Below are 23029 nucleotides of genomic sequence, written 5' to 3' on the forward strand. Positions count from 1 at the left end.
TTAACAAGCTGTTAAAACCAAATAACCAATCCTCCATGTAAATCAAAATGGCTTAAACCTCATTGTATATCATGGCGCAGCATTTGGATGTTACCATATAAATATGTTCCTCACAAAAAAATACAATAAAAATAAATAAATAAAAAATACTAAACCAGGAAGAATGAGTCGCATAACAGCCCCATCTTCCGGGCAATGTGAACACAACCTCCAAACATTATTGGTTATTTAAATGCTCACATGATTTCCTCCCGTGAATGAGACAAAAGTGCAAACATGGCGGCGTGAAACTGTAGAAACTAGCTCGGATGTAGGAGTATTAATCAGAACAGCTCGAAAGTTTCTTGTTTTTCCCGTCGTGAACACGGAGCTGTTTGTGAATGTCCTCGTTTCACGCCGTTTAGAAGGACAGAAGTGTAGAGGAGAAAACACTGGACTGGACCATCGGCTCAAAACAAAAGGCTCGGAGAGAGAGAGTGGACTGAAATGAACGGGGTAGGTTAACGTTACACGGCGTTTCCTCGCAGATGAGGATGATTTGATCGCAGACAGGGTTCGGATGCGTCTATAAACTGCTCTTATCCTCAACTCTCCATCCGAAACACCAGCTCCACCGGCTGGTGCGGGTCCCTGTCTGATAAGCTGTGTGAATGGATGTGGCTTTGTGCTTGTGTTCAGTGTGGTGTATGATCTGTGTGTGTTCGGACACTTGATTGTGACGTTAAAGCAGATAAAAGAACAATAGCGCTGCGGTGCACAACATTATAAACCGCGCGAGCGCAGCTGCTACAGGCCCAGTGTGGGCGTGTTCAGCAACTATCCATTACATGCTGAAGTTACAGCAATATAATTACATGTTATGCAGTTTACGATCGACTCAGATATTCGTTATTTTGAAAAACACTATTTGGTTAGTCGCCTCCAGTTAAATATTTATTATTGCTATTATATTGCTTTTCACAATTATTTATTATTTATCATTATTTATAATCTATCATTAGAATCAGAAGGAGAAAGATTGCCACACACAAGGAATTTTCCTTGGTAAATAAATTTTCCAGTGCACACATACAAATAGGACTATATACACACACACACACACACTATATATATATGTATGTATGTGTGTGTATATAGATAGACACACATATGTGTATGTATGTGTGTGTGTATATATATATGTATGTATATCCATATATGTATATCCATATGTGTGTGTGTATGTGTTTGTGTGTGTGTATATATATATGTATATGTGTGTGTGTGTCTGTCTATATACACACACACACACACACACACATATATGTGTGTGTTTGTGTACATATAACCTTTATATATATATATATATAATTTTCTTAACTAAATCCATAAACACACTGAAATCAAATAAAAAAAATATTTAATCTATTACATTTCTCATATTTCTTTAGTTTAAATGTAAGTACTAAAACATCGAAAAAATTATTGAAAAAAAAAATTACAAACTAAATAGACATTTAAAAACACAAAACTAGTAAAAAAAATTATAAAAATGCACAACAAAATTACTAAAAAGGCAAAATAAAATTAAAATGGCTACAGTTTTTACCAAAAGTGTAATACTATATAATTGATACTGTATTATATGTGAAAATTACAATTGATTCGAATTATAATTCAAAGGAATTTAATAAAATATTTACACTAAATGTAGGGTTTAAAAAATAAAAAATAATAATATACACCATGTGTGCAGGTCCATTTATTGTTTTTTTTTTCTTTCTTTTTCTTTATAACAGTGTGTAAATTTTGACTACAAAATGTGCTGTCGTCATGTCTGGTACTTGAATTGGAAACCTAATACATGACCACGTTTTACTCCATTGCATATTATTTTCTGCCCCATAAAACAAAATATGATGTACGCCACTACTTTATGCTTAGACGCACAGAAAGCTCAAGTCAGTGGGCACCTCCTTTCTAAATCTCACTGTTTTGCAGGACATCATATGCAACGGACACTCGCCATTTCACCGTCTCTTACAGCACAGCAGCTCTAAATCACAGCATCATGAAGCCATCGCTGTCAAACTCATCCAGGACGGGAAAACTTCACGATTATTCTGCACGCAAAATGAGCCACAGAAGCATGGAGATTGTAAGGATGGAGGAAATAAATGCATTATCTCTCTGTCTTGACATTAATCACATTCACTGCATTTGTTGTTATTAAAGTCATTAATTTGTGTGTATTACAGCCAGGAGAGGCAGTACTGTGAATGGTGAGTTCATCCTCCCAAAAATGGCTGTGAATGAAGAGCTGCAGCACTCAGTGCACAGAGCTGAGGAGAAAACACATCAGCTGCACTGCACTGCCTCATACATCACTTCCCCCAGTCAGAGGAAACGAGCCTGTCGCAAAGTTAAAGTAAAGAAATCCGCACAGAGAATGTAAGTCACATGATGTACTTGCCTAAAAATTGAAGGAATTAATTTTTTCAATTTTGTTCAGCAACTAGACGAGCAACTTTGCTGTCTAGCTTTTTGTAATGACGATTTAATTTATTGAATGGTGAAGGGAAAATGTTCTATGGTGCGGCTAAATGGTGCTGAATATTGGGATCATAACACCTAGTCCTATTATGCAACTAATTATTGTAAGACTGCTTCAGTAAGTACATTGTTAACCCTCTTTATATATATATATATGTGTGTGTGTGTGTGTATATATAAAATGACTTGGATAATTTTTTTTATATATTTTACAAAAATACCTGTTTAACTATAATATAATTAATTAAAACAACAAAAATATTTTCGTTACTTGAAATAAAAATAAACATTAACGGAAAATAAAATATCAAAAAACTTACATTTCAGCTATTTCTCATTTATAAAATAAAACCAAAACGTAAACTATAATCTCACATTTAAAAACTAAAAATATTACAAAAACTAATAAAAAAAACACAATAAAATTCTTAAAATGTTAACCAATTAAAATGAAAACAAATAGTAAAAATCTTATTCAAAATATATATATATTTTGAATGATTTATTATTGCATATTATTATTATTATTATTATTATTATTAATAATAATTATTAATATCTACAGCATAATTATTATTTTTACCATATTTACCGTATTTCTCCTCCTTGACATTTTTGGATTACTAATCAATTTTGTCTCGCAGTGCTGATACCAAGAGCACTCAAAGCCGAAAGGTTACAGATTATTACCCAATCAGAAGAAGCGCCAGAAAAAGCAAAAGTGAACTGAAGGTAGTGCTCAGATTTAATTTTTTTTCTTAGGTGTTATATCAGCCGAAGTTATATTAATGCATATGCCTGTTTTCTGTCAACAGTGTGAAGAGAAGAGGCACATAGACATGCTGATCACAAACGGGATTGAGAATGGAATGATGGTAATTTTGGACATGATGAATTCAGTTTCATGATGAACTCTGCTGGATGGACGCAAGCGTACCTTCATGTTGTTCTTGACAGGTCAGATACATTGAAGGAAAGGGCAGGGGAGTTTTCGCCACCCAGAAGTTCCAGAAAGGCCAGTATGTAGTGGAGTATCATGGAGATCTGCTGCAGATAACGGACGCCAAACAAAGGGAGGCTTTATACGCACAAGATCCAGCCACTGGCTGCTACATGTATTACTTCCAGTATCTCAGCAAAACATATTGGTAGGTTCAAGAAGCACACCCACTGTAAATTTTTTTTTTATTTACTGTTAAAAAAAACGGCAGCTGTAACTATCACAAAAAAATATATATAAACAAAATATACAGTAAAAAACGTATATTTCATTAACTGATATGATGTTAACATACCAACTTTCTAAAGTAGTAAAATCTGTTTTGTACCTTTATAATATACTGACAACCACCAGAGCTTTGATTCATTGTCACTTTCTCATCACAAATAGCTTTTCCACAAGCTGATTTAAATACTATAGAAAGTGAACGTGTAATACACACAAATACAAAACACCCTCATGGTAACACACATGACACTAAATAAAATAAACAGTAATTTAACAAAACCCTAATGTACATAACTGATAAGAATAACCAACAAATGTACAATGTCTCACAGGGAATTCTGGGAATGTCAATTATAAGAAAACATGTTCTTTTTCACTTCCAAAACCTGTAAATTTAACAGTATTTTACTGTAAAATGTAAACTGTGCTGTTAAATATAAACATGTAAATGTGTACTGTAAACTTACTGTTAACCAATTATTTCTTTACTGTAGCATTTTACGGTCTTTTATCGTTAAAATTACAACAACAACAAAATGTTACAGTGCACTTTCCATTTGTTTTATCTAGTTTTTCTTGAATTTATTCAAAGGGAAATTGTAGTAAACTGTCCTAAAGTCCAAATTAAAACTGTTTGCAATACATTTTTACTTCTCACCCTCAGGCCATCCAAGATGTAGATGAGTTTGTTTCTTCATCAGATTTGGAGAAATGTATCATTCCATCACTTGCTCACCAATGGATCCTCTGCAGTGAATGGGTGCCGTCAGAATGAGAGTCCAAACAGCTGATAAAAACATCCCAATAATCCACACCACTCCAGTCCATCAGTTAACATCTTGTGAAGTGAAAAGCTGTGTTTGTGTAAGAAACCGTTGTTTGGACTCTCATTCTGACGGCACCCATTCACTGCAGAGGATCCACTGGTGAGCGAGTGATGGAATGATACATTTCTCCAAATCTGTTCTGAAGAAGAAACAAACTCACCTACATCTAGGATGGCCTGAGTGTAAGTAAACTGGCTGAAATATTCCTTTAATTAGCAGTGAAACTATTTTAAACTCTGTAAAGTCTGAAATCTTGCACACTTCTTCTCCGACAGTGTGGATGCTACGAAAGAGTCGGATCGACTGGGAAGGCTCATCAACCACAGTAAAAATGGCAATTGTCAAACCAAACTCCATGATATTAATGGAATACCTCACCTTATCCTCGTGGCCTCCAGAGACATCCAGGAAGGAGAAGAACTTCTTTACGACTACGGCGACCGCAGTAAAGCTTCGATAGAAGCTCACCCGTGGCTGAAGCATTAATGTACTGAGAGGAGGGAAAAACACCTTGTTTCTTAACTAGACCGTTTTTAATGTAATCATTGCCTTAGTAAACAGAATGTTTTGGGCTAGTAAGTGTATGGGTATGTCACACAGTGACTTACATGTCAAACACGTTAGATTGCGGTACATATTCGACGTGTCCTACTTTTAAGATATTTATCCTGCTCTATGACATGCTAGTTTCGGCACATTTCTTTTTGTATATTTTATATATTGGTAGATCAGTGCTTCCAAAGCATGCAGTTATAGTCCAACTTTCTGCATTTTTATAAGAGTTTTCTTAATCTAATCTAATGTAAGGTAGTTAGAGGCTTAGCAATAATTATTTATAATGCCCAAACGTTTATGTTTGAAGCAGAAAGCCGATGCTTAAAAGGAGCGACATTTTAAAAGGTTCAGAAAACTGGAATGTGAAACCAAACTTTGATATCATTTGAAATGTTACCGTTGTACAATGCTGAGTGTGTCGTGATCAACTTGAACAAACAGTACCTGTTACACAAAAACTGAGTGTTGATGACCAAAAGCTGACTGAGAGTGTTCCAATCAATCTGTATGAGATGGTAGATGCATTGTTTAAATAAATGATTTTATGCAATGCTTTGCCTGCGTCGTTGTATATACAGTGGTGTCCAAAAGTCTGGAGAAAATGCTTATATATAGTTCAGATGCAAAAGTCTCTAAGTGCCGTCTAAAATTTTCTTCTAAAATGAGCATTTTTAATCACTCTTCTATATTTATGTTCAGTTATTTCACTTTAATTGCATAGAAAATGACCTATACATTGCCAGAGTAATATTACTGAACCTAAACATAGGAGCCTGTTAAAAATGCTAATTTTAGATTAAATTTCAGATGGCACTTAGAGGCTTTTGCATCTGAACTCTTCATATATCCTGTTACACAAAAACTGAGTGTTGATGACCAAAAGCTGACAGAGTGTTCCAATCAATCTGTATGAGATGGTAGATGCATTGTTTAAATAAATGATTTTATGCAATGCTTTGCATGTGTCGTTGTATATACAGTGGTGTCCAAAAGTCTGGAGAAAATGCTTATATATATCTATATATATATGTGTGAAGAGTTCAGATGCAAAAGCCTCTAAGTGCCGTCTAAAATTTTCTTCTAAAATGAGCATTTTTAATCACTCTTCTATATTTATGTTCAGTTATTTCACTTTAATTGCATAGAAAATGACCTATACATTGCCAGAGTAATATTACTGAACCTAAACATAGGAGCCTGTTAAAAATGCTAATTTTAGATTAAATTTCAGATGGCACTTAGAGGCTTTTGCATCTGAACTCTTCATATATATATATATATATATATATATATATATACACACACTACTGTGCAAATGTCTTAGACCACTAGTATTTTCACCAACAAAAAATTATTTTAAATCTGTTATTTCTATCTTTTGCTGTAGTGTGTCAGTAGGAAAAATCAGTTTACATTTACAAACATTTATTTTGCCATTAATTGTAAAAATCTAGTGAGATTTTTGTCTGACGACAGCCAGTGCTCCACGCAGAGAACCATTTTTTTGTTGGTGAAAATACTAGTGGCCTAAGACTTGCACAGTAGTGTGTGCATGTGTGTGTATATATATGTTTTTATTTTTATATATATATATATGCACTCAAGCTGACTTTATCAAAACCTGATAATCATGTTCTCAGCATGATTTAATTAGTGAGCAGAATGTTTCAGAATCTCCATTTCACGTCATCAATTTCTAAATTTTGTATTTTTTATTACATATTTTCAGTGTGTTCTTTTTATGCGATTTTTAAATCGATTATTTAAACACACGTGTGAGTGATTGCGCGGGAAACCGGATGACGGCCCGTCGAAGAGCTCAGCCAGAGTTTCCACACGGACAGTTTGACGACGCGCACACAAGGTTTGTTTACATGCTTTTACCCTTATACAGTGGCTTTTACATTGTTGTACTATGGAAATTACATGTCTGAGATTTTTTATAAAAAATAAAAAAAATCAGAATATGCATCGAAAGGATATGTCTATGAGTTGTAAACTATAAAACTGTAAACCATATTCGATTTTAAATGACTGGATAATATCCGCTAGCGTTGTTCTTGTCAGCTCCAGTGCAAATAAGAAACCAAACACTAAGACATTCTCAAATGCAAATACGAGGGTTTTCCCTAGTTCTATCTTTGGACCCCACGCTATGATTAATGTAATAATTCACACAGGAATCAAAATTGTGTTATTATTTACTCACCCAAACCGGTATGTCGTTATTTCTTTCCATAAGAGGTTTCCAACCAATGACATACCGTTCATAGTTACCAAAAGCTGTCAAGCTGTATGTACAGGTACATCTAAAAAAATTAGAATATCATGAAAAAGGTCAATATTTTGTGTCACTCATTTCAGAAAGTGAAACCCATATATTATATAGAGTCATTACACGGAGTGGAATATTTCAAGCCTTTATTTCTTGAAATTTTGATGATTATGGCTTACAGATAATGAAAACCCAAAATTCAGTGTCTCAGAAAATTAGAATATTGTGAAAAAGTTAAATATTGGAAAGTCATGGTGTCACACCCTAATCAGCTAATTACCTCTAAACACCTGCAAAGGTTTCCTGAGCCTTTAAATAGTCTCTCAGTTTGGGTCACTAGACTACACAATCATGGGGAAGACTGCTGACTTGACAGATGTCCAGAAGACAGTCATTGACACCCTTCACAAGGAGGGTAAGCCACAAACATTCATTGCCAAAGAAGCTGGCTGTTCACAGAGTGCTGTATCCAAGCATATTCATAGAAAGTTGAGTGGAAGGAAAAAGTGTGGTAGGAAAAGGTGCACCAGCAGTAATTCATGCAAAAGGAGGCCCAACCAAGTATTGAGTACATAGAAATGAACATACTTTTCAGAAGCCTGACATTTCTGTTTAAAATATCCTTTTTTTTTTATTGATTACTAATCTTATGTATCATTCTAATTTTCTGAGACACTGAATTTTGGGATTTCATTATCTGTAAGCCATAATCATCAACATTTCAAGAAATAAAGGCTTGAAATATTTCACTCTGTGTAATGAATCTATATAATATATGGGTTTCACTTTCTGAAATGAGTGACAAAAAATATTAACCTTTTTCATGATATTCTAATTTTTTGAGATGTACCTGTATAAGCAATCAGTGCATACGACTCGTGCGCTATATTACACATTTGTGAGGATCGGAAAGAAATTTAGGTCATGTGGTCCAGAGAAGAGTTGTGAGGATGAATATATAATAAAAGTATATTCATTTTTGAGTTAACACTTTTTTTTTTTCTTCTTTTTTTTAACAACTTTTTTTTTGCATTACTTATTGCATAACTTATTCTAAATGTAATCTAAGATTTTTTTTAAATGTAACAATTTTTAAAAAAATCATACACATCTTATAAATGGTTTAATTTTATAAAAAGTCTTTTTTGAATTAACTATTTCTTTAGGAACTGGATTTCACATTAAAATCATATACATTTTATATATTTATTTTTATGATACTCGTCCTTTTTCCTGAACTTTCTTCAGGAGCTTATAATTAACTAATAGTTCAGGAACTATTTTGCATGAGTCACAAATTATTGTACAGCCTCTACAAACTTTTACATAGAAGGATTATTCTAATTTTTGAGTTAACTATTTCTTTAGGAACTGGATTGCATACATCGATTGCATAAATTATTTTAAATTGTAATCTAGAAACCTTTAAATAAAAAAAATATTATTTTAAATAGTTTTTTTATTAGAAACTGGATTTTGCATAAATTATTGCATGAATTCTAAAATGTAATCTATAAATTCTAACTATAACTCTCCACTGTCAGATGATGAGCGAGTGGAGTCCTGTGGCGAAGGTTTACGACCCTCTCAAAGCGGGCAGCATCGATGGCACAGATTTGGAGCCCCACGACAAAGCCGTCTGGAGGGCCATGATGGCCCGCTACCAGCCTAACAAGGGTGTGACCGGTGACCCTCACCTAACCTTGTTTGTGGCGTGCCTGAATCCACAGACATCTGAGGACAAGCTCCAGGAAGTCTTCTCCAAGTTTGGACACATCCGCAGGGTACGTCTGGTCCGGGACATCGTGACGGGTTTCTCCAAGCGTTACGCTTTCGTTGAATACAAAGAGGAGCGTTCGGTGAAGAGAGCCTGGAGAGATGCCAACAAGCTGGTGGTGGACCAATACGAGCTCTTCGTGGACTTCGAACAAGAGCGGACGCTCCAAGGCTGGATTCCACGGCGACTCGGAGGAGGCCAGGGGGGCAAAAAGGAGTCCGGTCAGCTGAGGTTTGGAGGCAGGGATAGACCTTTCCGGAAGCCCATCAATCTGACATCCATGATGCCCCAGAATAGATCAGCGGATAGATGGGATGCATCGAGTGGGAGGGAGGAAAGGCAAAAAGACCAAGAACAAGATAGGGAACACGGACGATGGCGGGAGAAGAAAAGCGACTGGGATCGAGGGAATGATAGAGGTTATTACAAAGAGAAAAGAGACTCGAAACCCCACCGGGACCGAAGCCGAGAGAGAGACTTCAACAGAAAGGAAGACAGACGATACAGAGTCTCTTACAGAGACCGAGAATGAAGCTTTGCATACAAGACTTTCTTTTCTTATTCTAGATTTTTTCCCACTGATGTGGATTTAGTTTGAAATAAAAGTTTATCCAAACAATAAAGTTTAAGGTTGGTAAGATTTTTTTTCCCTTAAGAAATTATTACTGAATAAACAGCAAGGATGCATTAAATTGATCAAAAGTGACAGTAAAGATATTCATGTTTCTACTCCATTTCAAATAAATGCTGTTCTTTTGAACTTTCTATTCATCAAAGAATTGTGGTTTCCACAAAAATATGAAGCAGCACAACTGTTTTTTTAACATTGATAATAATAAGAAATGTTTCTTGAGCAGCAAATCAGAATATTAGAATGATTTCTGAAGGATCATGTGACACTGAAGACTGGAGGAATGATGCTGAAAATCCAGCTGCGCATCACAGGAATAAATTACATTTCAATATACAGTATATATCCAATAAAAAAAGTTATTTAAAATTGTAATATTTCACATTATAACAGTTTTACTGTATTTAAGATCAAATAAATGCAGCCTTGGAGAGCTGAAGAAACATCTTTTGAATGGTAGTGTAAGTAACCTAATTTTTGTTTTCCACAAGTGAATTTAGTTTGAAATAAGTTTATTCAAACATTTAAATGCTGCCATTATCTACTCACAAAATGGAATGACATTAAGCTAAGTAAACAATGACAAAATGTTCATGCATCCCTTTAAATTTTAATTTCAGTAATTAGATTTGTACTAAAGAACAAATAATTTGCCATACGAATAGCGTTTCAATGACTCAAGATTTCTCACAATACATGGTATAAAATAGTTTAATACACAATGAGATGAGTTATGCATAATCCTTCATAACGATATATTTGATCCAGTTCTTGTTGCTGGATATCATTCTCAGTTGAGTGACGTACTAGCTGTTCAACAATTGAATTAAGGCCCAAAGGCATGTATTTTTCTAGCTTACAAAGCTGCCTTTATCAACACACTTTAACATAGGCACGCATTTCCATGCTTTTACTCAACATTTCTATTATTGCCAGTTAACGCACCGTTTAAGCAATGCAAAACTGCTGGTGAATGACATTTGTCCATGTGATAGATACTTCAGATGCCAATAGTAAACTATGGATTATTAATATTGTTCCGCTTTAATGTGCTGCAGAAACACTTGAGGTGTGTAAAGCTTTGTTTCATGATTCCAAGTTTTAAAGACTTAATTCAGAACCTGTGACTTGCTGTCAATTGCCACAGAAAATGAATTTGACTTGCTACTCAGTGTGTGATAATGCATGTACAATAGAAGTATATGGGGCACTGCTATGGGAGAAATGATCAAATACACGGTTTCGAAAAGTAGTACACAACCGTTCAAAAGTTTGGTGTCAGCCAGATTTTTTTTAAAGGAAATTAATACTTTTATCCAGCAAGGATGCATTCAATTAATCAAAAGTGTAAAGACATTTATGTTATAAAAGATTTTGATTTCAAATGTTCTTTTGAACTTTCTATTCGTCAAAGAATTCAGAAAAATAGCACAAAAAGTATGAAGCAACACAGCTGTTTTCAACATTGATGCTAATCAGAAATGTTTCTTGAGCAGTAAATCAGCATATTAGAATGATTTCTGAAGATCATGTGACACTGAAGACTGGAGGAATGATGCTGAAAATTCAGCTTTGATCACAGATATAAATTATATTTTAAAATCAAACATTTTAAATGGTAATAAAATTTCACAATATTACTGTTTTACTGCATTTTTGATCAAATAAATGCAGCCTTGGTGATCTTTGCATGGTATAGTAACCTCTTCCCACATTTTTGAACATAAGAATAAATATAAGAGAGAGGCACATTTCTGATTTTAATGTTTTGCCCCATACACCTCCATATTAAGTGCATTACTGTAAATCCAATGTCTGATTGTTGTTACAAAATGAGGGACAAGTTAAAATTATTTTCTGTGATAACCGACAGCATGTCATGAAAGATGTCAATAGAAATGAAATTCTGAATACTTGATATTCCTTTAAATTCTCAATATTTCAGTGTGCCAAAAAAAATCAGGCTACTGTGCAATTTCAAAAAAACATAATTCAACATATAATGCCACCATTCTTTTCAGACAATCTCTGGCCTGGGCGTAGCAACTAAAAATTTAAATCCCTAATTTTTTCTTCAGCCACGTGCATAATTCTTCTCACTCATAATTCAATTTGAATTAAAAATAGATATGTATCTTATCTACTGAAGGCACCTTCTCTTTAAACGTCATCAGAATAATGTCTGAAATCTATTTGTCTGCGTCATCTACTTACAGTAACTAGTCGTTTGCAATAGCAATAAAATGTCTATCTAACAAAATAGGCACATAAAACTCCCTCACAGTATCTTTGGGTGAAGGCGAGGGCCACAATCTATCAGTAACTCTAAACGGCCCCGTCCCCCATGTTCCCTTTGTGAGCTCTTGTCTCATCTGCTTGCAGACGTAGTGCTGTGAAAGTGACCATGAAAGGGAGCGCAAACGTGGCATACGGTCACATGGTGCAGGTTAGCGGTTAGTGGAGCGTTGTGTTCGTTACATGTGTTGTAATGCCTCCTGGGCCTGTTCTGTGTACACGTCCTGTTTCCCCGCCCACGAGCCGAAGCTGTCACCCATCTGCGGCATCCTCCCCTGAGAGCCTCGGTTTTTGTCGCGGGAAAAGAAGCTAAACCTGTGAACGTAACACAGGGCGTCAGCACAACTGGATTGCATTGTCAAGCATGAATGTGTCTGTAAATTATGTTTAATAACCTAGAATGTTTCAGAAATGTTTTGGGGTTGTGTTGTTTATTATGTTGCTTTTATGTACTCAAGAACTTTTCAAGTGTAATTTTCTATTGATAAAAAAAGCACAGTCGGTTTATGGCTACACTGCATGAAGAAATCATATTTCATATCAAAATCAGAATAAAAAAAACAAGAATTCTATTAAAAAAAAATGTTTGCATTAATTTCATGTAATGCAAAAAAAAGGTCTGGAATTTTTTTTCTTCATATAAAATATTTTTTTCTATTATAAAATCAGAATGGATAAAAAAAAAAAGTCAATAACAAAAATAAGAGTGTTATGATTTTTGTTGCATTATGTCCATGACAAACAGTTTGCTACTCATATTTACATTACATCTGGAAATTTTTTTCTAATATAAAATCAAAATTAAAAATGACAAATAAAATAATTGATTTCAACACGGTACAAAAATGTGTATATACATAAAAGTTAATATATATATATACATTTATTATGTATATATAAATACACAAACATACATGTGTATATTTAAAAAATCTTTACATGTATATGTATATATATATATATATATATATATAATTTCTTTCAATTTTGGCATGAAATATGAGCTACGCATTTCAACCTACTGTACCATAACCTCATCCCTACAGTCTCACTACGGTCTTTCCAGATATAAATTTACAAAAAGCATCTAACAAATATCTGCTGTGTATTTGTGCTCTTGCTTGACACATTTCAGCTCACACAAGCAGTGATAATCAAGCGTTTAATCTCCCTACACCTCTATAAAGCACTCCTTTAGTTGGCAATATACAGACTCAGTGTTATATAGTAGTTACAGCACAGCACTAGTGTTAGAGGAGTGAGCGGTACTTTGATTCTGACTGGCTGATTCTAACGATCCTCCTGCTGATTGGTCGCACAGATAGCCCCACAATCAGCCAATCAGAATGTGCCATCACATGCAGGGAGGATAAAGTGTTAAAACAGCAAAGAACACAGAGGTGAACCACCAAAAGGTCGTACAAGGGAAATAAGTCGTCTGATTGGCTGTAAAGTGGGGTCATCTGGAATCAACCCAGCCGCCACCATCGGCATAATGGCTGTGAAGATCCTGTTACAAAAAGGCACAGATATGGAGAGTTGAGCAAAGAGAAGATACACCCAGAACCACCTGTAGCATCATTCTGCTTCATCTGGTCACATCCTAGTCTTCAGCATTTCAGATGGCAGATGCATATGGCAGCATTAATGATGGTCATGCCTTAAGATTTTAGTAAAACAAGGGTACATGGATGCCAACATGTGTCATATAACATGTCATAAAACTCTAAATATGTCTGTCAAGCTGCAGTTTAGTGAATGTGTAACCGTTTTTAATGGTCTTGTGATTCTTCAGCTCAAACAGCATGTCATGGGTTCAATTCCCAGGGAAATGCATGAGCTGATAAAATGTATACTTTGACTGCAATGCAAGTCGCTTTGAATAAATGCAACAATTTGTAAACATTTCTAAATCAGAAATCAATGTTAACATTCTTGGGCATCACATTTGTGCTCCTAACGCATGGTCACATCCTAGTCTTCAGCATTTCAGATGGCAGATGCATATGGCAGCATTAATGATGGTCATGCCTTAAGATTTTTGTAAAACATGTAAAACAAGGGTATATGGATGCCAACATGTGTCATATAACATGTCATAAAACTCTAAATGTGTCTGTCAAGCTGCAGTTTAGTGAATGTGTAACCGTTTTTAATGGTCTTGTGATTCTTCAGCTCAAACAGCATGTCATGGGTTCAATTCCCAGGGAAATGCATGAGCTGATAAAATGTATACTTTGACTGCAATGCAAGTCGCTTTGAATAAATGCAACAATTTGTAAACATTTCTAAATCAGAAATCAATGTTAACATTCTTGGGCATCACATTTGTGCTCCTAACGCAAAGGTTGTTCCAAACACGAAGGAGCAAAATGATGCTGATTTATAAGATTGAAGTTTGTAATATAAGTGTGTGCAGGTGTGTGTACATCTTTAGCTCTTGTAGCAGTACGCACAGTCGTTTTATCCCTGACTCGGGCTGAAAGTTGGAGCGTGAGCTTGGCCGAAATGTAGGAGAGGGGTCTGGCAGTGGTGGGCCTGTTTCCTCCTCCTGTTCGTCACTGTAAATGTGATTAAAAAATAAGTTAGCAATACATATATATTGGGCTTTTCGTTTTAGCGCGCTAATTTATCAATTAGTTAAGGAAGAATAACACGATTAAAAACTTTTAACGCAATTAACTCACCAGCCCCAGACCTGTAGGTCATCTTACATTTCATACAGTTAACTGTTGACAAATTTGATGCAGGGCAACAACTCACTGCATCATGTAGTCTATAAAATGCAGTTATATGCCCTTAAAATGTAAGATATTGGGGCAAAAAATGCCGCTATATGAGTTTTTGTATCATATTGATATCTTATGATAAGCGATATCATGAGCAGCGGGAGCAATATCACACGAGTGCTGTTTTTGTCCCGAATAGCACGAGTGCAAATGTGATTTTATACAACAGTTCAGTAAATAAGAAGTTAATATTGTGTTTTTGATAGGCTACAATACTATCTGTTTTTGCTCATTTTTGTTGTTTACCAATGGCTTTCATTGTATGAACCAAAAATACTGATGTTTCTCAAATTATCTTCTTTTACGTTCCATAGTTTATGTTAGGCAATTGTAGCTTAAACATTTATGTGTAATACATTTTCTAAAGCCACTTTTTGTAATATCTACTTGATATTTTTCTCATTTAACACAATAATGGCTTTAAATTATCTTCTGGGGGTATTTTCACAGCCAAATGTAATTTACAATTAATTCAATTAATTAATCGCCACATCATGTAATTAATTAGATTAACAATTTGAATCGACTGACAGCCCTAATATGTATGTATGTATATGTATACATGTATACAGGTGCATCTCAATAAATTAGAATGTCGTGGAAAAGTTCATTTGTTTCAGTAATTCAACTCAAATTGTCAAACTTGTGTATTAAATAAATTAATTGCACACAGACTGAAGTAGTTTAAGTCTTTGGTTCTTTTAATTGTGATGATTTTGGCTCACATTTAACAAAAACCCACCAATTCACTATCTCAACTAATTAGAATACTTCATAAGACCAATAAAAAAAACATTTTTAGTGAATTGTTGGCCTTCTGGAAAGTATGTTCATTTACTGTACATGTACTCAATACTTGGTAGGGGCTCCTTTTGCTTTAATTACTGCCTCAATTCGGCGTGGCATGGAGGTGATCAGTTTGTGACACTGCTGAGGTGGTATGGAAGCCCAGGTTTCTTTAACAGTGGCCTTCAGTTCATCTGTATTTGTTGGTCTCTTGTTTCTCATTTTCCTCTTGACAATACCTCATAGATTCTCTATGGGGTTCAGGTCTGGTGAGTTTGCTGGCCAGTCAAGCTCACCAACACCATGCTCATTTAACCAACTTTTGGTGCTTTTGCAACAATAGATTTCTATGGATGCTTCCACATAGACCGCGAACATTTGCGCAACCGAAAATGCACATTTATTATTTTTTGAACCAGTCCGACAAATCTTTTCAGTTACACAAAGCGAAATCATGGGCCGTCCAATAAGATTTGAGCTAGGATCACGTGACCGGAGCAGCTGCTATTGCACAAAAGGGTGACAGTGGTGGCGCTGTTTCGAAAACCAGTGTAAACAAACATCAAAGAAGAGCATCCCGGATAGAGGACAGAAGAGAGTGGATGCTGAGTTCTTGTTATCGTTAGTATTTGAGAACAGATTTATTCACACATGTTCTTTATACAGAATAACATTTCTATTAATTGTCCACTGAATTATGTGATCTGCAGAGCACCGTCCGTTTTATGTGCATTATGCTTATTAATCAAAATTAACTATAGATCACAATCGGAAGTGATTACAAGCACTCAATGGTGGTTTAAAGTGGGTAAGCAAATACATTAATAATTGCATACATTTTCAAGTGTAGCTTGATGCTAATTGTACTTCTAATTATATTTTAGGATGTAGCCTATTTTTGTAAGCATTATAGATAGTTTGTTTCTGGTGTAGAACCAAACTTTGTTTATCTTAATTTAATGCTGTATATTGAGCAGCGGATGATGTTAAATCCGTTTCTGAGATGCATATCTGAACACAAACATGTGGATTGCAAATTGCAACCAACATTTTATCGGGAGTGTTTGTCTGAGTGAATCGTTCAAAATAAACAACTGAACAAAATGGCACAAAATCAAAGTTTTAAAAACACAATTGGCATAATTTTCGGCAAGGAGTTGCTTCTTTTAAAAAAAAATTATAATAATATATTTTTTTCATGCTACATAAAATTATGGCAAAAAATATAACTACTATCATTATTCATGTTTTTTTTTTTTTTGCCGTTATGTGATTAATCTTAAATTTTGAATTTGATTAGGCTAAATTATCCTATGAATCTATACACTACCGTTCAAAAGTTTGGGGTCGGTGAGATTTTTGTTTTGTTTTTGAAAGACGTCTCATCAAGGTTGCATTTATTGAATCAAAAGTACAGGAAGATATTGTGAAATATTATTAACATTTAAAATAACTGTTTTCTATTTGAATATATTTTAAAATATAATTTATTCCTGTGATCAAAGCTGAATTTTCAGCATCATTCCTCCAGTCTTCAGTGTCACATGATCTTCAGAAATCATTCTAATATGTTGATTTGCTGCTCAAGAAACATTTCTGATTATCAATGTTGAAAACTGTTGTGCTGCTTAATTCGCATCCTTACTGAATAAAAGTATTAAGCTATTAAAAAAATTTAAAAAACACTTTTGAAAGGTAGTGTAAATAAATATAGTGCACTCAAACTGCAAAGCCACTAGGCCAACACTCACATTTGATATTTTATATTAAGGTGGTAAGTTTTTATAATAATTAAATTAAATCATACAAAGACTAATACAAATAATTTTGAACAAATATACCATGCCATTGGTCTTTACTGACAAATAAGCCATTTAAATATTAAACGAAGTAAATGTGTGCACTGCACTGAATCCCAAAAGTCCCAAAATTTCACAAATTAATACATATTTGCAACTTACATACAAAAGCATATACACTGTGCACTGATTTTTATTCTCATCTTAGTTTCCTCTGAGACTGTGACTCATTGATGTTTCATTCTGACTCATTATGGACACCATGTGAAGATCCTGACACTTACTTCCTTTAAATAGAAATAGAGATGACTGAATGCTGCAGTTGAACACTGAGGTGTCTCAATGCATTGGATTTAAGCAATGGGAATTTTCAGTTCATAACCCATTTAGCAGAGAGTTTATGAGCTGCTAAACATGTGTGAAAACCGACAGATTCACTGCAGCACCCATCTACATTCATGTACCTGTGCAGGTGAAGGTGGTCCTACAGGCTCCTCCGTCTCAGCGCTGGTCTTGCCCTGCTCTTTAAGGCGCTCCTTAAGACGGACCACTTCCTGTCGCAGGTTACCCATCTCCTGCTGCCGCGCCTGACCAGACGCCTCCAGCTCCACCTTCTGCTCGATCAGCGCTTTACCCTGGGCCTCCACCACCGTGATCTTATGCCTCAGGTCATGGTTGATCTTCATCAGCCGGTTCAACTGCTGCTGGAGCTGGAAGAAACGCCATTTGTGACACATTAAACATCCACAATATGATGAATTTCAGAGTGAAACTGCACATTATGCACTTGTTTTTATCCACTGTGATTTCATTGGATGTTTAGGCTATGATGTTATAATTTTTTCCCAGCAAAAAATAGAAGACTTTGGCAACTTTATGTCTTGTATTTACATCAGTGCATTGACTGCTGCTAACAATTGAATTTGCTCGGCAAGAACACGGCTCTTTACCGCTTCAATGTCCTCGTTTTTGAGTGTCAGTTCACGGTCTTTGGCACGGATCTCATCTCGCTGTTTATCTACAACTTCCTTCAGCTTCTTCATCACCTGCCGTTCCCTCTCAGTCATGCCTGGCATCACAAATAAAAACAAAAATCAGCACAAGCAACCTCATTTATCACACTGAGAACCGACATTCAAGAAAATATCAAAACTATCACGCATGTTACATTAATAACATATTTGATCACTAGTTCACTAGTTGCAGGAAGTTTCAGGGTGGTGTTTTGTTTTGCATGGATCAGGTCACTGGAAATAAGGACAGACGCAAGACGTCTGACAGACACTGTAAGCAAATCATTTCCTGACTGAGCGCCCATGTTGCTGCTCTTAAAATAGATGTGTGTCCGTGCAGAGAATCTGACACACAACCACTGACACACTTCACGTTAGTCATGACCTAGAAATAAGTTTATTTGCACTGCATATATACTAATATGCAAATATATATAATATTAATATGTTTAGCATTTGATAATAAAATATTAAAATAATGAATGTATTATCAATAAGTTATAAATTATATATACAGGGCAGTCTGACATACAAGTCTGATAAGTTAAAGAGTAAATTGATAAAAATATGCACGTTTATATATAGAGAGAGGCTAGAGGATATATATATATATATATATATATATATATATATATTGTCAGAACATTTTTTGGAATCACCAGCATATCCATGTGCATTAAGCAATTTCCTGCATTCAATTTAAACAGCTCTTTATATCTTTAAATCAGTGTTGAGAGCGGCACTGGAATGTTTGTGTAAACAGCTGCGCTGCGTTTGACACTGAATCAGACTCGTCCAGCTGGACTGAGAGGGAGACTGTTCTGACGGTTAGGTGAGGGCACGTGAGTGTGTCAGAGGCACTGTGGAGTCTCTGTGCTGCTCATGCAGTAATGTGCACTGGCTCGTCTTCAGTCACACGGAGAAGGGTCGCTTTGTGTGGAGTTTGTGTCAGTTCCTAAATGGCTGAAAGAATGTGTAAGAATTCCTATGGGCATGATCACGTGTTTTTGTATCTGGAACAGGCATGCTGGGAAAGCTTACCTAGTGCACACTGTGCAGTATATAAAAATGGTAAATGAAACAAACAGTAGCCCTTCATAGTATGCTAAGTTGTTGTCACATGACCTCAGTATGTTGCATGTGAGTGACGTCCAATTATCATGGTACTTCTGCTGGTTTTATGAAAGTCCCTTGAAGTCTTTTTAAGACCTTTTTAAGACTAAGTAAATAAAATTCTCCATTATGTTTAAATATTTATTTATTTATTTTTTTTAAGTAGCTTAAGTAGTATATAAAAATAACTTTTCAGAAGCTTACCTTCTGATGAAACTACAAAAAGTGCTGTTCGGCCTCTTGTTTTCCAGTACAAAAGTTTAAAGATTCTTAAATCAAGATTAATTTACTTGAGAAGCAAAATGACATCAGATAAGAAGTCTTGTTTACTGTGAAATAGGGCTGTCAAAAAAAATTTGAATTTCGAATATTTGTCAAATTTAAAATAAAAATCCACATTCGAATGCAAAAATGTTGCATTCAAATTTTAGGTGTGCGTCAGACAGCCTTATCAGCGGCGCACGAGATGCGATGACGATGACGATGTAGGAGTCAATGCATTATAATATTTTTGTTAGCCTATCCAGTTGAACACACTAGATGCGGTACTGCTGCGTTGTTCATTAAAAAATATGAAACAATGCAGAGAAGATCTTGTTTACGTCAAAACTAAAACCAAGCCGTTTACACAGAAAGCATATTTCGCGCATTTTCTAGAGGGACATCTATCACCATTGCACTCGCATCTCGCACAAAAGAAAGCTATGTAAAATTAATGCAAGTTTAACTTTGAAAAAACATATCTCGAGACTTTATGGCGGGTTTTTTCACCACCCCACTGCAACTCGTGTTTTTAAATGAAAAATGTACTCTGTGTGATTTCGGTCCTTTGAATTAAACTATGCATACATACATGATGCTGTTTTGTTTATAGTTGTTTAAGCAACTTAATTAATTATAATTGGTTTATAAACATTATTTTAACATTAGGCACTTTGAATAAACGTGCATTAGTAATATTTTGCTCGATGTGCCCTCTTGTGGCCTCAGGAGAGAAGCCAAAAGCTTTTCTTCACCCTAACTGAAATGATGCATTTTAAATTTGAATATGATTCGAATTTTAATAATATTTAAGTACAAAATTCAAATTTAGTTTTTCAGCCATTTTGACAGCCCTACTGTGAAACTGATCAAAATCAAAATGATCAAAGTGAGTTTATGGGCTCAGAAAAATCTACTTCATTCAAAGGGAACAAGCCATACTTCATTAACAGACATTTGTTCTTATTTGAAGCATAAACTCACTTAATTTTGACTTTATATCTTCATTTTGCATCTCAAGTAAGTGTATCTTGATTTAAGGATGTTTAGATACATGAATTTTTGGCAATGCATGCAACATTTAATGCCATAACATTATGATTTAAGACCTTTTAAAGCCTTCATTTGTGAAAGAGTGTAGTAAGACTTGTTATTTTGTGCTTTTAAAACTATTTTGTGAAAATATATTGTTTTGGCTGTCAAATAAAGTTGTATTCCATCACATTGGAAACGGAAGGTGAAGCGCAGTGCATTGTGGGATATAGTATTCCAGAGAGTGTAAAAGACTGAAGCAAAGCTCTCTTTTTCCAAACCCTGAGCTTCAACACTACCTTCCTGTTTCTGTATATCCTCTTCTGTCATCGGACACTCTTTGACGGACAGGTTGTTGAGCAGTGTTTTGTTTTCCTCCTGCAGCTGTGTGATCTGGGACAGCAGATCCTGGGCTTCTCCTCTCCACACATCCTCCACCAGCTCCAGCTCCTGTTCACAACCACACACACTTTTCAGAAGCGGCTCATAAAACATACATGAGTGTATATTTAACCGCTGACCTTCACTGGAGTTACGTAACGTCTGAAACAATCAGTAAAAACACACAAAGCAGGACCACATTAACATTTTCAGAGAAGGACACAGACAAAAGTCGTATTCATAACTCTGCTCAAATTCACATATTCAAGTTTTTACCATATTCTTACATTTATGTGAGACTCTTATGTGCTACAGTACCCTGGGCATGTACTACGGTAATACCATAGTATTTTATTTGTAAATAAAATATATGAATATTGCAATCCTTTAGTAAACATCAAGGTGTTACAGTATTAGCACTGTAACATCTGACCCCACACTGTATTGTAGTACTACCACAGTATGTTTTACATCAGCCTCATGAGATTTAGATTTGTCGCATATCTGCTCACTGATGATGATGATGATGATGATGGACTGTGGTTGTGATTACATCACTTCCTGTCCCAGACAGGAACTTAGAAATTCCCTTGCATGCACTGCTTTGTTCTGAAACACCTTTGGCAAACAACTTCAGCCACATTAAAATAATGAACATATGTTCATGCACAGTAAAAGTAGAAAAAAAAGCACTATACATTCAGACTTATACTGTTAGAAAAGATTTCTATTTTGAATAAATGCTGTTCTTGTAATGGCTTTTTATTCATCAAACAATCCTGAAAAAAAAGTATCACAGGCTCCAAAAAATATTTAAAATAAAAATGTTATTTATACACTTTATTATAATTATTATTGAATGCATTTATAGTTTTATATATAACATAACATTACAATATCTACACATACATATATATATATATATTAAAATTGTTTAATTGAACACGAATACAAAACATTTATAAATTAATGTTTACTTTTATACCTAAAATACTTGTGCACATATGTTGTGACTTCACAGACAAGTCACCTGTCTCTTTAATTCTGACTATCAGTGTCAATAAAACAGAGTTAAATGAACGAGCTGGCTATTTAGATCAGGTAAATAGATATTCTAGTCTATAAAAGCACCTTCTTATGTTTCCTCTCCTTCTCCATCCGGTCCATCCGCTCCAGTCGGAGCCGGTCCAGCTCCAGGCGCAGCTCCTCGGTCTCTGGGCTGATGCTGTTGCGGCTCACCAGGACCTCCAGGATCTCCAGCACCCGGACCACTTTGGGCATGAGGCGGGACAGAGCCTCGCATCCGTACTGATCGATAATGCGCTCGAACTCCTGGCCCACCACCGCGGCGATGTCGTAGACGTCCATCACGGTCAGATCCGCCGCGTTCTTCTCCAGCGCCGAACCGAAATCCTCCATGACCGTCTCAAGTTCGTTTCCTTCCAAACTTTCTCAGTCCCTTTCAATATCCAAACAGATCCCCAACGCCCTCTAAAAACCTTCCGATGACACCCCGTCAAGGATAAAAGCCATATTTTTAGGCCGAATTGGACCGAAATAAGAGTTGTCCCATTGCGGCTCAGTTTCCCTGCCCTTATTTATTCCTCACAGAGGCGCTTCATGTACCGCGCATGCGCACAGCGCTGTGAAATCACTGTCAGGCGCCACACTGACCATCGGTCATATCCTCCTGAGAACCAGAAAAACAGTTTTTATGTCATTACATTGGTTGGAG

General features: G+C 35.4%; 2 protein-coding genes and 1 pseudogene across 3 annotated transcripts; 2 read left to right on the forward strand and 1 right to left on the reverse strand.

Annotated features, from left to right (window-relative positions):
• Positions 1-200: 200 nt before the first annotated feature.
• Positions 201-5482, forward strand: kmt5aa (lysine methyltransferase 5Aa). The gene is made up of 7 exons (XM_016277191.1): positions 201-495; positions 1981-2137; positions 2238-2430; positions 3177-3264; positions 3348-3407; positions 3490-3680; positions 4863-5482. Exons 1-7 carry the CDS (start codon positions 487-489, stop codon positions 5071-5073), a joined length of 909 nt encoding a protein of 302 aa, XP_016132677.1. The 5' UTR covers positions 201-486; the 3' UTR covers positions 5074-5482.
• A 1444-nt stretch (positions 5483-6926) lies between these two features.
• LOC107589023 (U11/U12 small nuclear ribonucleoprotein 35 kDa protein pseudogene) lies at positions 6927-9776 on the forward strand (annotated as a pseudogene).
• A 1676-nt stretch (positions 9777-11452) lies between these two features.
• Positions 11453-22912, reverse strand: rilpl1 (Rab interacting lysosomal protein-like 1). 2 transcript variants are annotated; one of them, XM_016277192.1, is made up of 7 exons: positions 22426-22912; positions 21213-21363; positions 18445-18563; positions 17959-18204; positions 14577-14681; positions 13543-13630; positions 11453-12435 (listed from the first exon to the last, which is right to left on the reverse strand). In XM_016277192.1, exons 1-5 carry the CDS (start codon positions 22711-22713, stop codon positions 14679-14681), a joined length of 807 nt encoding a protein of 268 aa, XP_016132678.1. In that variant the 5' UTR covers positions 22714-22912; the 3' UTR covers positions 11453-12435; positions 13543-13630; positions 14577-14678. The 2 variants fall into 2 exon arrangements, with proteins under 2 accessions (XP_016132678.1, XP_016132679.1); XM_016277193.1 differs by lacking the exon at positions 13543-13630.
• Between the last annotated feature and the right edge of the window lie 117 nt (positions 22913-23029).

Source organism: Sinocyclocheilus grahami, unplaced genomic scaffold, assembly GCF_001515645.1.
Source record: "Sinocyclocheilus grahami isolate Dianchi unplaced genomic scaffold, SAMN03320097.WGS_v1.1 scaffold110.1, whole genome shotgun sequence".
NCBI lineage: Eukaryota > Metazoa > Chordata > Actinopteri > Cypriniformes > Cyprinidae > Sinocyclocheilus > Sinocyclocheilus grahami.

Excerpts from the sequence above, each read along its gene's own strand:
- rilpl1 (XM_016277193.1), bottom strand. The coding sequence starts at position 22,713 with ATGGAGGATTTCGGTTCGGCGCTGGAGAAGAACGCGGCGGATCTGACC. Across the intron at positions 18,564-21,212 it reads GGATATACAGAAACAGGAAG|GCATGACTGAGAGGGAACGG; the intron begins GTAGTGTTGAAG and ends TTGTGATGCCAG. Across the intron at positions 18,205-18,444 it reads AAAACGAGGACATTGAAGCG|CTCCAGCAGCAGTTGAACCG; the intron begins GTAAAGAGCCGT and ends CGTTTCTTCCAG.
- kmt5aa (XM_016277191.1), top strand. Across the intron at positions 2,431-3,176 it reads AAGAAATCCGCACAGAGAAT|TGCTGATACCAAGAGCACTC; the intron begins GTAAGTCACATG and ends TTTGTCTCGCAG. Across the intron at positions 3,265-3,347 it reads AAAGCAAAAGTGAACTGAAG|TGTGAAGAGAAGAGGCACAT; the intron begins GTAGTGCTCAGA and ends TTCTGTCAACAG.